This window comes from Microcaecilia unicolor, chromosome 7 (genome assembly GCF_901765095.1).
Source record: "Microcaecilia unicolor chromosome 7, aMicUni1.1, whole genome shotgun sequence".
Classification (NCBI taxonomy): Eukaryota; Metazoa; Chordata; class Amphibia; order Gymnophiona; family Siphonopidae; genus Microcaecilia; species Microcaecilia unicolor.
The window spans coordinates 278,972,176-278,984,487 of record NC_044037.1 but is presented as its reverse complement, the minus strand read 5'-3'; the positions used below and the strand labels follow the sequence as shown (position 1 = coordinate 278,984,487).

Sequence of the window (12,312 nt, the reverse complement as noted above, 5' to 3'; positions counted from 1 at the left end):
AAAGTTTTGGTGTTGATTTTTAGGCACCACTCATAGAATGTACCCCTTAGTGTACAGTGCTGTGTACGTCTAATAATGCTATAGATATGATAAGTAGCAGTAGAACATACAAATTGGAATTAAGACCTTCAGGTCAGGATGTGGCAAATTCTGGGATCTGCTGACGCAGAGCCTTGTTTTAATTACAGGCAGGCGTGAATTTGTATATCATGGCTATGTGCAATCACAGCACCCATTTGGAAAGGTCGACATCTAAAACATACATGGAACCAACATGGCAACATATATGTTTAAGTGTCAGAATTACGTGTGTATTTCTGTCATTTTGGAAACCTAGGGGCCCTTTTACTAAATGCTGCACATCCTATTTTTTACCTAGGGCCGTATGACAGCCACTGTTCCCTCTAAACTGAGCGGACGTCCTCCAGCTGTATTGCTGCCAGTAGGGGGTGGCGTTTCAGTATTATATTTTCAATCATTAAGGACATGCAGGTTCCCTGGAGTCCTGTAAAGTATGCCTGTCTCTCATTATTGAAAATGTAATACTGAAAGAGCACCCCCCCACTGGCATACAGGGAATAGTGGTGAAGGCACACGCTAATGTCTGTTACCACACGCTAAACTTTAGTAAAAGGGCCCTTTAGATGTTTATGTTCTTCCAATTAGGTATGAAGCCCACAGTTATGCAGCACTGACCATTTACTGGGGGTGGGGGGAACAGGGTGATTGAGAGGGCAACCTCTCCTAAACCCTCCTGTACTGGCCAAAATGAGCACTTTTACAAAACCTAGATATGCCTAGGAGCAGCTGTAAAACCTGACATTGAGCTTGCTGCTTATAAATGTGCATGTCCCCTTCTGAAATGAGAAATAAACATGCAGATTTTGGCCCCACCCCAGTCCTACCCTAACTATGCCCAAACCACGCCCCCTTGTCATTTGCATTTATTAGTGATTTGCATGCATAAACCCCAGCTTTCTAAAAATGGGGTTTCTATCTTTGCAAATCATGAGTAAGGCTTCGAAAATAATTACCTTAAATTATGGCCAATTTTGTAATGCTGGAAAAAATATATTTCAATATGCAAATCTCTCGGTAGTGTGATGCTCTGTCCACTGAGGATTATTGTATGAAAATTAAAAAAAAAAAAAAAGAAGTTTTGCTTCAACTGAATAAATTGTAGCTCAAAATGGCCAAGCTATAATCTGCCTACATCCTCTGAAAATGGCAAGGATAAATCAAAATCAAGTATACATATGTAGCATCATATCATACCTTGTAATGTGAGTTTCTCTTTTGGGCAGACTGGATGGATGATACAGGTCTTTATTCTGCCATCATCTACTATGTTACCATGTTACTTGAGATGCATTTCACGCCATTACAACTATTTCCATTTATAATGGACATATTTTATTGTTACTCATACCTGGATTGGTAATTGTAGCAGTTTCATTACTAGATGTATTAAAAGATGGTTCTGTATAAGAAGAAAAGCATCTTAATATTCACATTTCATTAGTATGTTTTAAAATGCATCTGCAAGATGAAAGTTACCCTCTTTCCCAACTACCATTTTATATTTGCATGTTATAATGTTTTGGTGAATAGCAAACATAATTTTAAAAAGTTTACTCTGATTTGTTTTGACAAACTTCAGCTGTAGAGGAGGATTCATCTTTTTTGGAGAAACAGCTCGACCATGTGTTTTCCATGTGCATGTTTTTTTTTTCCAGATTTCATTAATAATTAACTGCTTTGCCATAAAAGTCCAGCTAACTATGCGCCAATGTTTGCAAACTCTTTGCAAAAGGGCTCTATGTGCAACCCCCCCCCCCCAAAAAAAAAACCTTAAAAGCCCAAAATATCAGGATTTTTGCAGCTTCGAGGCTAATTTGCACATTTAACCTACATAGGACAGTGTGAAAAATCTGAATCTCAGCACCAGCCTTCAAGTGAAAAAGATATCCTGGCTGGTATTCAGCGCTATTTAACCTGCCAGGAACAGGTCCTGGCTGGTTAAATAGCACTTAGCTGGCTAAGCTCTAATATTCAGCTCCAGACAGCCAGTTATCCCACCAAATCTAACCACTTAAACAGCGGTCCTATGTTTGGCCACTATAAACGTAACTGGTCAGTGCTGAATATTAACTTGGCCGGTTAAGTTTAGGCAGGCCAAAAAAATAAATAAATAAAAAGGATATTTAATGCCAGTCCCAGGAATCAGCCCAGCATTAAATATCCAGGCTCATCTCCGATTGCAGCATTTAGCTGGCCTGCCTCCCGCGGGCTTAATATCAGCCGGATATACACTTATCTCAGATTCTATACATGGTGCTCAGATTTGGGCACTGAAATGAACATGTTTTAATTCAAAGCAGGCTAGACAATAACCTGCCTTCATCCTCATTTCAGTTTGATTGTTAGGTTCTCAAGCTCTCTAGGAAAGCTGAATAAAAATGAAAGATAAAATACTTACACTTTTGTTTAAAATAATGAAAGCCTTTATTTGTACTCATACCTGGCCTGGTTGTTGGAGGTGCGGTAGTGCCGTTCGTCTTACTGTCTGGTCCTGTGTGAGTAGAAACGTTTTTTACCATTTACATTTCTTTAATGTATTTGTAAATGTATCTGTTTCATCCATTTATCCACTTCCAAACCTACATGATATACCTATGCACCTTTATTTGTAATAATTCTGAAATTATTATTCTGTTAAAATGATTGCTATGATATGAACCTTACCTGCATCTATATTCTGAAATTTTTATTCTATTAATGTGAATGTCGTTGTAATATTTTGTAAGCCACATTGAGCCTGCAAATGGGTGATAAAATGTGGGATTTTTGGGTGCGCATAGAATCCTTTTTCACTGCACTGTAAAAAATACCCTCTCCCCCCCCCCCCCCCCCCCCGCAAATGGATGTGCGGCAAAATGAAAATTGCCACACATCCATTTTGGGTCTGAAACCTTACTGCCAGCCATAGACCTAGCGATAAAGAATTTGGGCGGTAATGACCTACGCGCGTCAGATGCCACTTGGCACGCATCTGCTACATGCGTCCGAAAATAAAAATTTTCAGACGCACATAGCGGGTGCCCGTCAAGTGGCTTTCTATGCACGTAGGTCATTACCGCCCGGTCAACGAGTGAGACCGTGCCACTAAGGTCTTAGACCCAAAATGCACAGTCGCCAAATTTTGATTTTGCCGCTTGTCCATTTTTGGACAAAATTTTAAACAGGCCTTTTTTACAGGTGCGCTGAAAAATGAATCTGTGTGCGCCCAAAACCTGCGCCTACACTAGCGCAGGCCATTTTTCAGCACACCTTAGTAAAAGGACCTCTTATGCTTCAGCATTTACAGCAACTTTTAGCAGGCGCAATTGCTGGCACCTAAAGTTAGGTGCGGTGTATGTCCTAAGCGCAATTCCATAAAGGACACATACCCATTATAAAATAGCACTCAGCACGTAAACGTTTTGGTGTTGATTTTTAGGCACCACTCATAGAATGTACCCCTTAGTGTACAGTGCTATGTACGTCTAATAATGCTATAGATATGATAAGTAGCAGTAGAACATACAAATTAGAATTAAGACCTTCAGGTCAGGATGTGACAGATTCTAGGATCTGCTGATGCAGAGCCTTGTTTTAATTACAGACAGGCGTGAATTTGTATATCATGGCTATGTGCAATCACAGCACTCATGGCAATATATGTGTTTAAGTGTCAGCATTACGTGTGTATTTCTGTCATTTTGGAAACCTAGGGGCCCTTTTACTAAATGCTGCACATCCTATTTTTACCTAGGGCCGTATGACAGCCACTGTTCCCTCTAAACTGAGCGGAAGTCCTCCAGCTGTATTGCTGCCATTAGGGGGTGGTGTTTCAGTATTATATTTTCAATCATTAAGGACATGCAGGTTCCCTGGAGTCCTGGTATTCAGTGCTATTTAACCTGCCAGGAACAGGTCCTGGCTGGTTAAATAGCACTTAGCTGGCTAAGCTCTAATATTCAGCTCCAGACAGCCAGTTATCCCACCAAATCTAACCACTTAAACAGCGGTCCTATGTTTGGCCACTATAAACTTAACTGGTCAGTGCTGAATATTAACTTGGCCGGTTAAGTTTAGGCAGGCCAAAAAAATAAATAAATAAAAAGGATATTTAATGCCAGTCCCAGGAATCAGCCCAGCATTAAATATCCAGGCTCATCTCCGATTGCAGCATTTAGCTGGCCTGCCTCCCGCGGGCTTAATATCAGCCGGATATACACTTATCTCAGATTCTATACATGGTGCTCAGATTTGGGCACTGAAATGAACATATTTTAGCTCAAAGCAGGCTAGACAATAACCTGCCTCCATCCTCATTTCAGTTTGATTGTTAGGTTCTCAAGCTCTCTAGGAAAGCTGAATAAAAATGAAAGATAAAATATTTACACTTTTGTTTAAAATAATGAAAGTCTTTATTTGTACTCATACCTGGCTTGCTTGTTGGAGGTGCGGTAGTGCCGTTCGTCTTACTGTCTGGTCCTGTGTGAGAAGAAAAGTTTTTTACCATTTACATTTCTTTAATGTGTTTGTAAATGTATCTGTTTCATCCATTTATCCACATCCAAACCTACATGATATACCTATGCACCTTTATTTGTAACAATTCTGAAATTATTATTCTGTTAAAATGATTGCTATGATATGAACCTTATCTGCATCTATATTCTGAAATTTTTATTCTATTAATGTGAATGTCGTTGTAATATTTTGTAAGCCACATTGAGCCTGCAAATGGGTGATAAAATGTGGGATTTTGGGTGCGCATAGAATCCTTTTTCACTGCACCTGTAAAAAAAAACCCTCTCCCCCCCCCCCCCCCCCCCCCGCAAATGGATGTGCGGCAAAATGAAAATTGCCACACATCCATTTGGGTCTGAAACCTTACTGCCAGCCATAGACCTAGCGGTAAAGAATTTGGGCGGTAATGACCTACGCGCGTCAGATGCCACTTGGCACGCATCTGCTACATGCGTCCGAAAATAAAAAATTTTCAGACGCACATAGCGGGTGCCCGTCAAGTGGCTTTCTATGCACGTAGGTCATTACCGCCCGGTTAACGAGTGAGACCGTGCCACTAAGGTCTTAGACCCAAAATGCACAGTCGCCAAATTTTGATTTTGCCGCTTGTCCATTTTTGGACAAAATTTTAAAAAGGCCTTTTTTACAGGTGCGCTGAAAAATGAATCTGTGCGCGCCCAAAACCTGCGCCTACACTAGCGCAGGCCATTTTTCAGCACACCTTAGTAAAAGGACCTCTTAGGCTTCAGCATTTACAGCAACTTTTAGCAGGCGCAATTGCTGGCACCTAAAGTTAGGTGCGGTGTATGTCCTAAGCGCAATTCCATAAAGGACACATACCCATTATAAAATAGCACTCAGCATGTAAACGTTTTGGTGTTGATTTTTAGGCACCACTCATAGAATGTACCCCTTAGTGTACAGTGCTATGTACGTCTAATAATGCTATAGATATGATAAGTAGCAGTAGAACATACAAATTAGAATTAAGACCTTCAGGTCAGGATGTGACAGATTCTAGGATCTGCTGATGCAGAGCCTTGTTTTAATTACAGACAGGCGTGAATTTGTATATCATGGCTATGTGCAATCACAGCACTCATGGCAATATATGTGTTTAAGTGTCAGCATTACGTGTGTATTTCTGTCATTTTGGAAACCTAGGGGCCCTTTTACTAAATGCTGCACATCCTATTTTTTACCTAGGGCCGTATGACAGCCACTGTTCCCTCTAAACTGAGCGGAAGTCCTCCAGCTGTATTGCTGCCATTAGGGGGTGGTGTTTCAGTATTATATTTTCAATCATTAAGGACATGCAGGTTCCCTGGAGTCCTGGTATTCAGTGCTATTTAACCTGCCAGGAACAGGTCCTGGCTGGTTAAATAGCACTTAGCTGGCTAAGCTCTAATATTCAGCTCCAGACAGCCAGTTATCCCACCAAATCTAACCACTTAAACAGCGGTCCTATGTTTGGCCACTATAAACGTAACTGGTCAGTGCTGAATATTAACTTGGCCGGTTAAGTTTAGGCAGGCCAAAAAAATAAATAAATAAAAAGGATATTTAATGCCAGTCCCAGGAATCAGCCCAGCATTAAATATCCAGGCTCATCTCCGATTGCAGCATTTAGCTGGCCTGCCTCCCGCGGGCTTAATATCAGCCGGATATACACTTATCTCAGATTCTATACATGGTGCTCAGATTTGGGCACTGAAATGAACATATTTTAGCTCAAAGCAGGCTAGACAATAACCTGCCTCCATCCTCATTTCAGTTTGATTGTTAGGTTCTCAAGCTCTCTAGGAAAGCTGAATAAAAATGAAAGATAAAATATTTACACTTTTGTTTAAAATAATGAAAGTCTTTATTTGTACTCATACCTGGCTTGCTTGTTGGAGGTGCGGTAGTGCCGTTCGTCTTACTGTCTGGTCCTGTGTGAGAAGAAAAGTTTTTTACCATTTACATTTCTTTAATGTGTTTGTAAATGTATCTGTTTCATCCATTTATCCACATCCAAACCTACATGATATACCTATGCACCTTTATTTGTAACAATTCTGAAATTATTATTCTGTTAAAATGATTGCTATGATATGAACCTTATCTGCATCTATATTCTGAAATTTTTATTCTATTAATGTGAATGTCGTTGTAATATTTTGTAAGCCACATTGAGCCTGCAAATGGGTGATAAAATGTGGGATTTTTGGGTGCGCATAGAATCCTTTTTCACTGCACCTGTAAAAAAAACCCTCTCCCCCCCCCCCCCCCCCCCCCCCCCGCAAATGGATGTGCGGCAAAATGAAAATTGCCACACATCCATTTTGGGTCTGAAACCTTACTGCCAGCCATAGACCTAGCGGTAAAGAATTTGGGCGGTAATGACCTACGCGCGTCAGATGCCCCTTGGCACGCATCTGCTACATGTGTCCGAAAATAAAAAATTTTCAGACGCACGTGGAGGGGCATAATCGAACAGAAACGCCCATCTCCATGGGCGTTTATCTCCGAGAACGGGTCCGTGAAGGGGCGGGGCGGATCGTATTTTTTAAAAGAAAAAGACGCCCATGTTTTATTCGTCAAGGTGTGAGCTGGGCGTTTTTGCTTTTCAGCGATAATGGAAAATGAAATCGCCCAGCTCAAAAACGAATAAATCCAAGGCATTTGTTCGTGGGAGGGGCCAGGATTCGTAGTGCACTGGTCCCCCTCACATGCCAGGACACCAACCGGGCACCCTAGGGGGCACTTTTACAAAAACCAAATAAAAGGTAAAAGAGCTCCCAGGTGCATAGCACCCTTCCCTTGGGTGTTGAGCCCCCCAAATCCCCCTCAAAACCCACTGCCCACAAGTCTACATCATTACTATAGCCCTAAGAGGTGAAGGGGGGCACCTACATGTGGGTACAGTGGGTTTGGGGGGGTTGGACGACTAGTAGCATTAAGCAGCACAATTGTAACAGGTAGGGGGGGGATGGGCCTGGGTCCACCTGCCTGACGTCCACTGCACCCCCTAACAACTGCTCCAGGGACCTGCATACTGCTGCTTGGGAGGAGGGTATGACATTTGAGGGTGAAAGTAAAAAGTTGTGAAACATCATTTGTTGTGGTGGGAGGGGGTTAGTGACCACTGGGGGAGTCAGGGGAGGTCATCCCCGACTCCCTCTGGGGGTCATCTGGTCATTTAGGGCACTTTTTGGGGCCCTATTCGTCAAAAAACAGGGTCCAGGAAAAGTGCCCTAAATTCTAGCTACAAACGCATCCATTATCGGCGAAGGGCGCCCATCTCTGTTCGGGTGATAACCACGCCCCAGTTCCGCCTTCACCACGCCTCCGACACTCCCCCGTCAACTTTGTCTGCATCCGCGAGGGAGTGCAGTTGAAAGCGTCCAAAGGTCGGCTTTCGATTATGCCGCTTTATTTGTTTTTGTGAGAAGAACGCCCATCTCCCGATTTAGGTCGGAACTTGGGCGTTATTCTCGTTCGATTATAAGCTGGAAAGCGGGTGCCTGTCAAGTGGCTTTCTATGCACGTAGGTCTAGGGTTACCATATGGCTCCAGAAAAAGGAGGACGGATTGAGCCAGCCGGGATTTACTTCCATTGCTTTGGAAAGCAATGGAAGTAAAAACCGGCTGGCTCAATCCGTCCTCCTTTTTCTGAAGCCATATGGTAACCCTATGTAGGTCATTACCACCCGTGAGACCGTACAGCCAAGTCAATGGCTGGCAGTAAGTCCTCAGACCCAAAATCCATATTTTTTTGTTACATTTGTACCCCGCGCTTTCCCACTCATGGCAGGCTCAATGCGGCTTACATGGGGCAATGGAGGGTTAAGTGACTTGCCCAGAGTCACAAGGAGCTGCCTGTGCCGGGAATCAAACTCAGTTCCTCAGGACCAAAGTCCACCACCCTAACCACTAGGCCACTCCTCCACTGTTGCTACTATTTGAGATTCTACATGGAATGTTGCTATTCCACTAGCAATATTCCATGTAGAAGTCGGCCCTTGCAGATCACCAATGTGGCCGCGCAGGCTTCTAAATGGAATGTTGCTATTGGAATAGCAACATTCCATGTAGAATCTCCAATAGTATCTATTTTATTTTTGTTACATAGTAACATAGTAGATGACGGCAGAAAAAGACCTGCACGGTCCATCCAGTCTGCCCAACAAGATAACTCATATTTGCTGCTTTTTGTGTATACCCTACTTTGATTTGTACCTGTGCTCTTCAGGTCACAGACCGTATAAGTCTGCCCAGCACTATCCCTGCCTCCCAACCACCAGCCCCTCCTCCCAACCACCGGCTCTGGCACAGACCGTATAAGTCTGCCCAGCACTATCCTCACCTCCCAACCACCAGCCCTGCCTCCCAACCACCGGCTCTGGCACAGACCGTATAAGTCTGCCCAGCACTATCCTCACCTCCCAACCACCAGTCCCGCTTCCCACCACCGGCTCTGGCACAGACCGTATAAGTCTGCCCAGCACTATCCCCGCCTCCCAACCACCAGCCCCGCCTCCCGATCTTGACTAAGCTCCTGAGGATCCATTCCTTCGGCACAGGATTCCTTTATGCTTATCCCACGCATGTTTGAATTCCGTTACCGTTTTCATTTCCACCACCTCCCGCGGGAGGGCATTCCAAGCATCCACCACTCTCTCCGTGAAAAAATACTTCCTGACATTTTTCTTGAGTCTGCCCCCCTTCAATCTCATTTCATGTCCTCTCGTTCTACCACCTTCCCATCTCCGGAAAAGCACAAAAGAAAGTGGAAAAGAAACCAACTTCAAGAGATCAGTCCAAACACCAGGATGAGATGCTCCGAAAAAACACCCCATCTGGACCCTACACGGTCCGTTTTTCGGCTTTTAAAAAAGCCTTCATCAGGGGTCGATCAGTGAGTGCACAGTTCTATACTGATTGACAGTGGAGCACATGAATTGTTGTCTCTAAATAAAGGGAGGTATACTGTCTCGTACCAACAGGTTCGAATTGAAAAAGTTTTGGCGCCAAATCCTCCCAAATGAAAAGCCGAAACACGGACCGTGCAGATCACCAATGTGGCTGCGCAGGCTTCTACACGGAATGTTGCTATTGGAATAGCAACATTCCATGTAGAATCTCCAATAGTAGCAACATTCCATGTAGAATCTCCAATAGTATCTATTTTAATTTTGTTACATTTGTACCCCGCGCTTTCCCACTCATGGCAGGCTCAATGCGGCTTACATGGGGCAATGGAGGGTTAAGTGACTTGCCCAGAGTCACAAGGAGCTGCCTGTGCCTGAAGTGGGAATCAAACTCAGTTCCTCAGGACCAAAGTCCACCACCCTAACCACTAGGCCACTCCTCCACGCTAATGTCAGTTACCACACGCTAAGCTTTAGTAAAAGGGCCCTTTAGATGTTTATGTTCTTCCAATTAGGTATGAAGCCCACAATTATGCAGCACTGACCATTTACTGGGGGTGGGGAAGGGGGAACAGGGTGATTGAGAGGGCAACCTCTCCTAAACCCCCCTGTACTGACCAAAATGAGCACTTTTACAAAACCTAGATATGCCTGGGAGCAGCTGTAAAACCTGACATTGAGCTTGCTGCTTATAAATGTGCATGTCCCCTTCTGAAATGAGGAATAAACATGCAGATTTTGGCCCCACCCCAGTCCTACCCTAACTATGCCCAAACCACGCCCCCTTGTCATTTACATTTATTAGTGATTTGCATGCATAAACCCCAGCTTCCTAAAAATGGGTTTCTATCTTTGCAAATCATGAGTAAGGCTTCTAAAATAATTACCGTAAATTATGGCCAATTTTGTAATGCTGAAAAAAAAATATTTCAATATGCAAATCTCTCGGTAGTGTGATGCTCTGTCCACTGAGGATTATTGTATGAAAATTTTTAAAAAAGAAGTTTTGCTTCAACTGAATAAATTGTAGCTCAAAATGGCCAAGCTATAATCTGCCTACATCCTCTGAAAATGGCAAGGATAAATCAAGATCAAGTATACATATGTAGCATCATATCATACCTTATAATGTGAGTTTCTCTTTTGGGCAGACTGGATGGATGATACAGGTCTTTATTCTGCCATCATCTACTATGTTACCATGTTACTTGAGATGCATTTCACGCCATTACAACTATTTCAATTTATAATGGACCAGGGGCGTATCTGAAGTTTGGCGGTAGGGGGGGCCAGAGCCAGAGTGAGGGGGCACATTATAGCCCCCCCCCCCTACCGCCAAACTTCAGATACGCCCCTGGTTCACGGAATTAAAAAAAATTAAATATTAAAAACAAGTAAACATCAATTAAAACATTATCAGAAAACAAGATTGACCATAGAAAGGAACTCCATTGTCTGATAGGAAGGTGACACTCATTCATGCAAGAAAACTGTAAAGATACATCAGTCCAATCTTACCCTTTGCTCTCCAGTCTGCCCACCATCCTAAACAAGTCTCATCAACAGTCATAGACAACTGAAGGCGAAGTTGTCTAAACATTGTGCAACGCGAAAGCAAAAAAAAAAGATTTCAGCTCTTTCTTTCTCCGCTCCACCCCCTCCCGCCCTTCTGCGTTGAAATGCAAACGTTGCAGTCGGATTTCCTAGTTCTTCTTCGTCCTCCGTGTCCGACCATGCTGTTCAAAGGATCTGCTGAATCCCGGAGTCTGACGTCGCTGCAAGTTGTACGTGCAGGACGTCCTGCACGTACAACGTGCAGCGACGTCAGACTCCAAAACTGGATTCAGCAGCTCCTTTGAACAGCATGGTCGGACACGGAGGATGAAGAAGAACTTGAAAGACCTCGGCTCGGCTGGCGGGGGTTGGGGTCCCCCGCCAGCTGAAGGAATATTTTTTAAAGCAGCGGCAGGCGATGGTGGGGGAGGGTTGACGGCGGTATGGGGGGTCCAGGGTGAAATCTGCGGGGGCCCAGGCCCCCGTGGCCCCACACAGATATGCCCCTGTAATGGACATATTATATTGTTACTCATACCTGGATTGGTTACTGTAGAAGTTCCTTTGTACCTCACTTGAATTGTAGCCAAGCTCGAATACAATTGTAAACTTGACTCACTAAAAGTACACCTGATACATATTTGCCACAACGCCTAGTACATAGACATGAACACCAGCAGTGCACTCCTAACTATCCAGTGTCTCACTATACTCCTACACGCACACACAACCCACAGCCTAGTCAACAACAACCCTACTACTCAAAAACCGCATAACACTCACATACACACAATGCACGCCCAAAACAACAACCACAACAACCCGCTTACATCTCACCAATCCTATGCACAACCTTTAAACAACCTACCAAATCAAAGACTCAACAACCAACCAATCGCAATAACCTCCGGACATAAACACCACCGACAAAATGAGGAAAACAATGACAACAACAAATCCAACTACAGAAGAAGCAGACAACTAATAAAAATAAACACGTCACACCCCACCCTGGAACCACATCACTCAATCCAACTAGGATACATCAATGCAAGATCAGCAGTACGCAACGCAGTAGACATACTAGATTGGATCATCACAGACAAATTGGACCTCCTATTCATCACAGAAACCTGGTTCCATAGTCCCACAGACCCTACCATCTTACAAACGTGCCCACCAGAATACAAAATCACGCACTGGACAAGAAATGGAAAAAAAAGAGGAGGCGGAATAGCTATTATATACAAACCTGAATTCACCATCA

General features: G+C 43.5%; 1 protein-coding gene across 7 annotated transcripts in view; it reads right to left on the bottom strand.

Annotated features, from left to right (window-relative positions):
- MUC13 (mucin 13, cell surface associated) overlaps nt 1–12,312 on the bottom strand; it is a 109,342-nt gene that overhangs the window by 51,397 nt on the left and 45,633 nt on the right. For 6 of the 7 annotated variants that reach the window (XM_030210529.1, XM_030210531.1, XM_030210536.1 and 3 more), the window contains 4 exons: nt 6,459–6,509; nt 4,489–4,539; nt 2,522–2,572; nt 1,430–1,480 (listed from right to left, as the gene is read on the bottom strand). In XM_030210529.1, coding sequence (XP_030066389.1) covers nt 1,430–1,480; nt 2,522–2,572; nt 4,489–4,539; nt 6,459–6,509 — 204 coding nt within the window. The remainder of the gene's footprint in view (nt 1–1,429; nt 1,481–2,521; nt 2,573–4,488; nt 4,540–6,458; nt 6,510–12,312) is intronic. The other variant, XM_030210533.1, reaches the window with a different exon arrangement.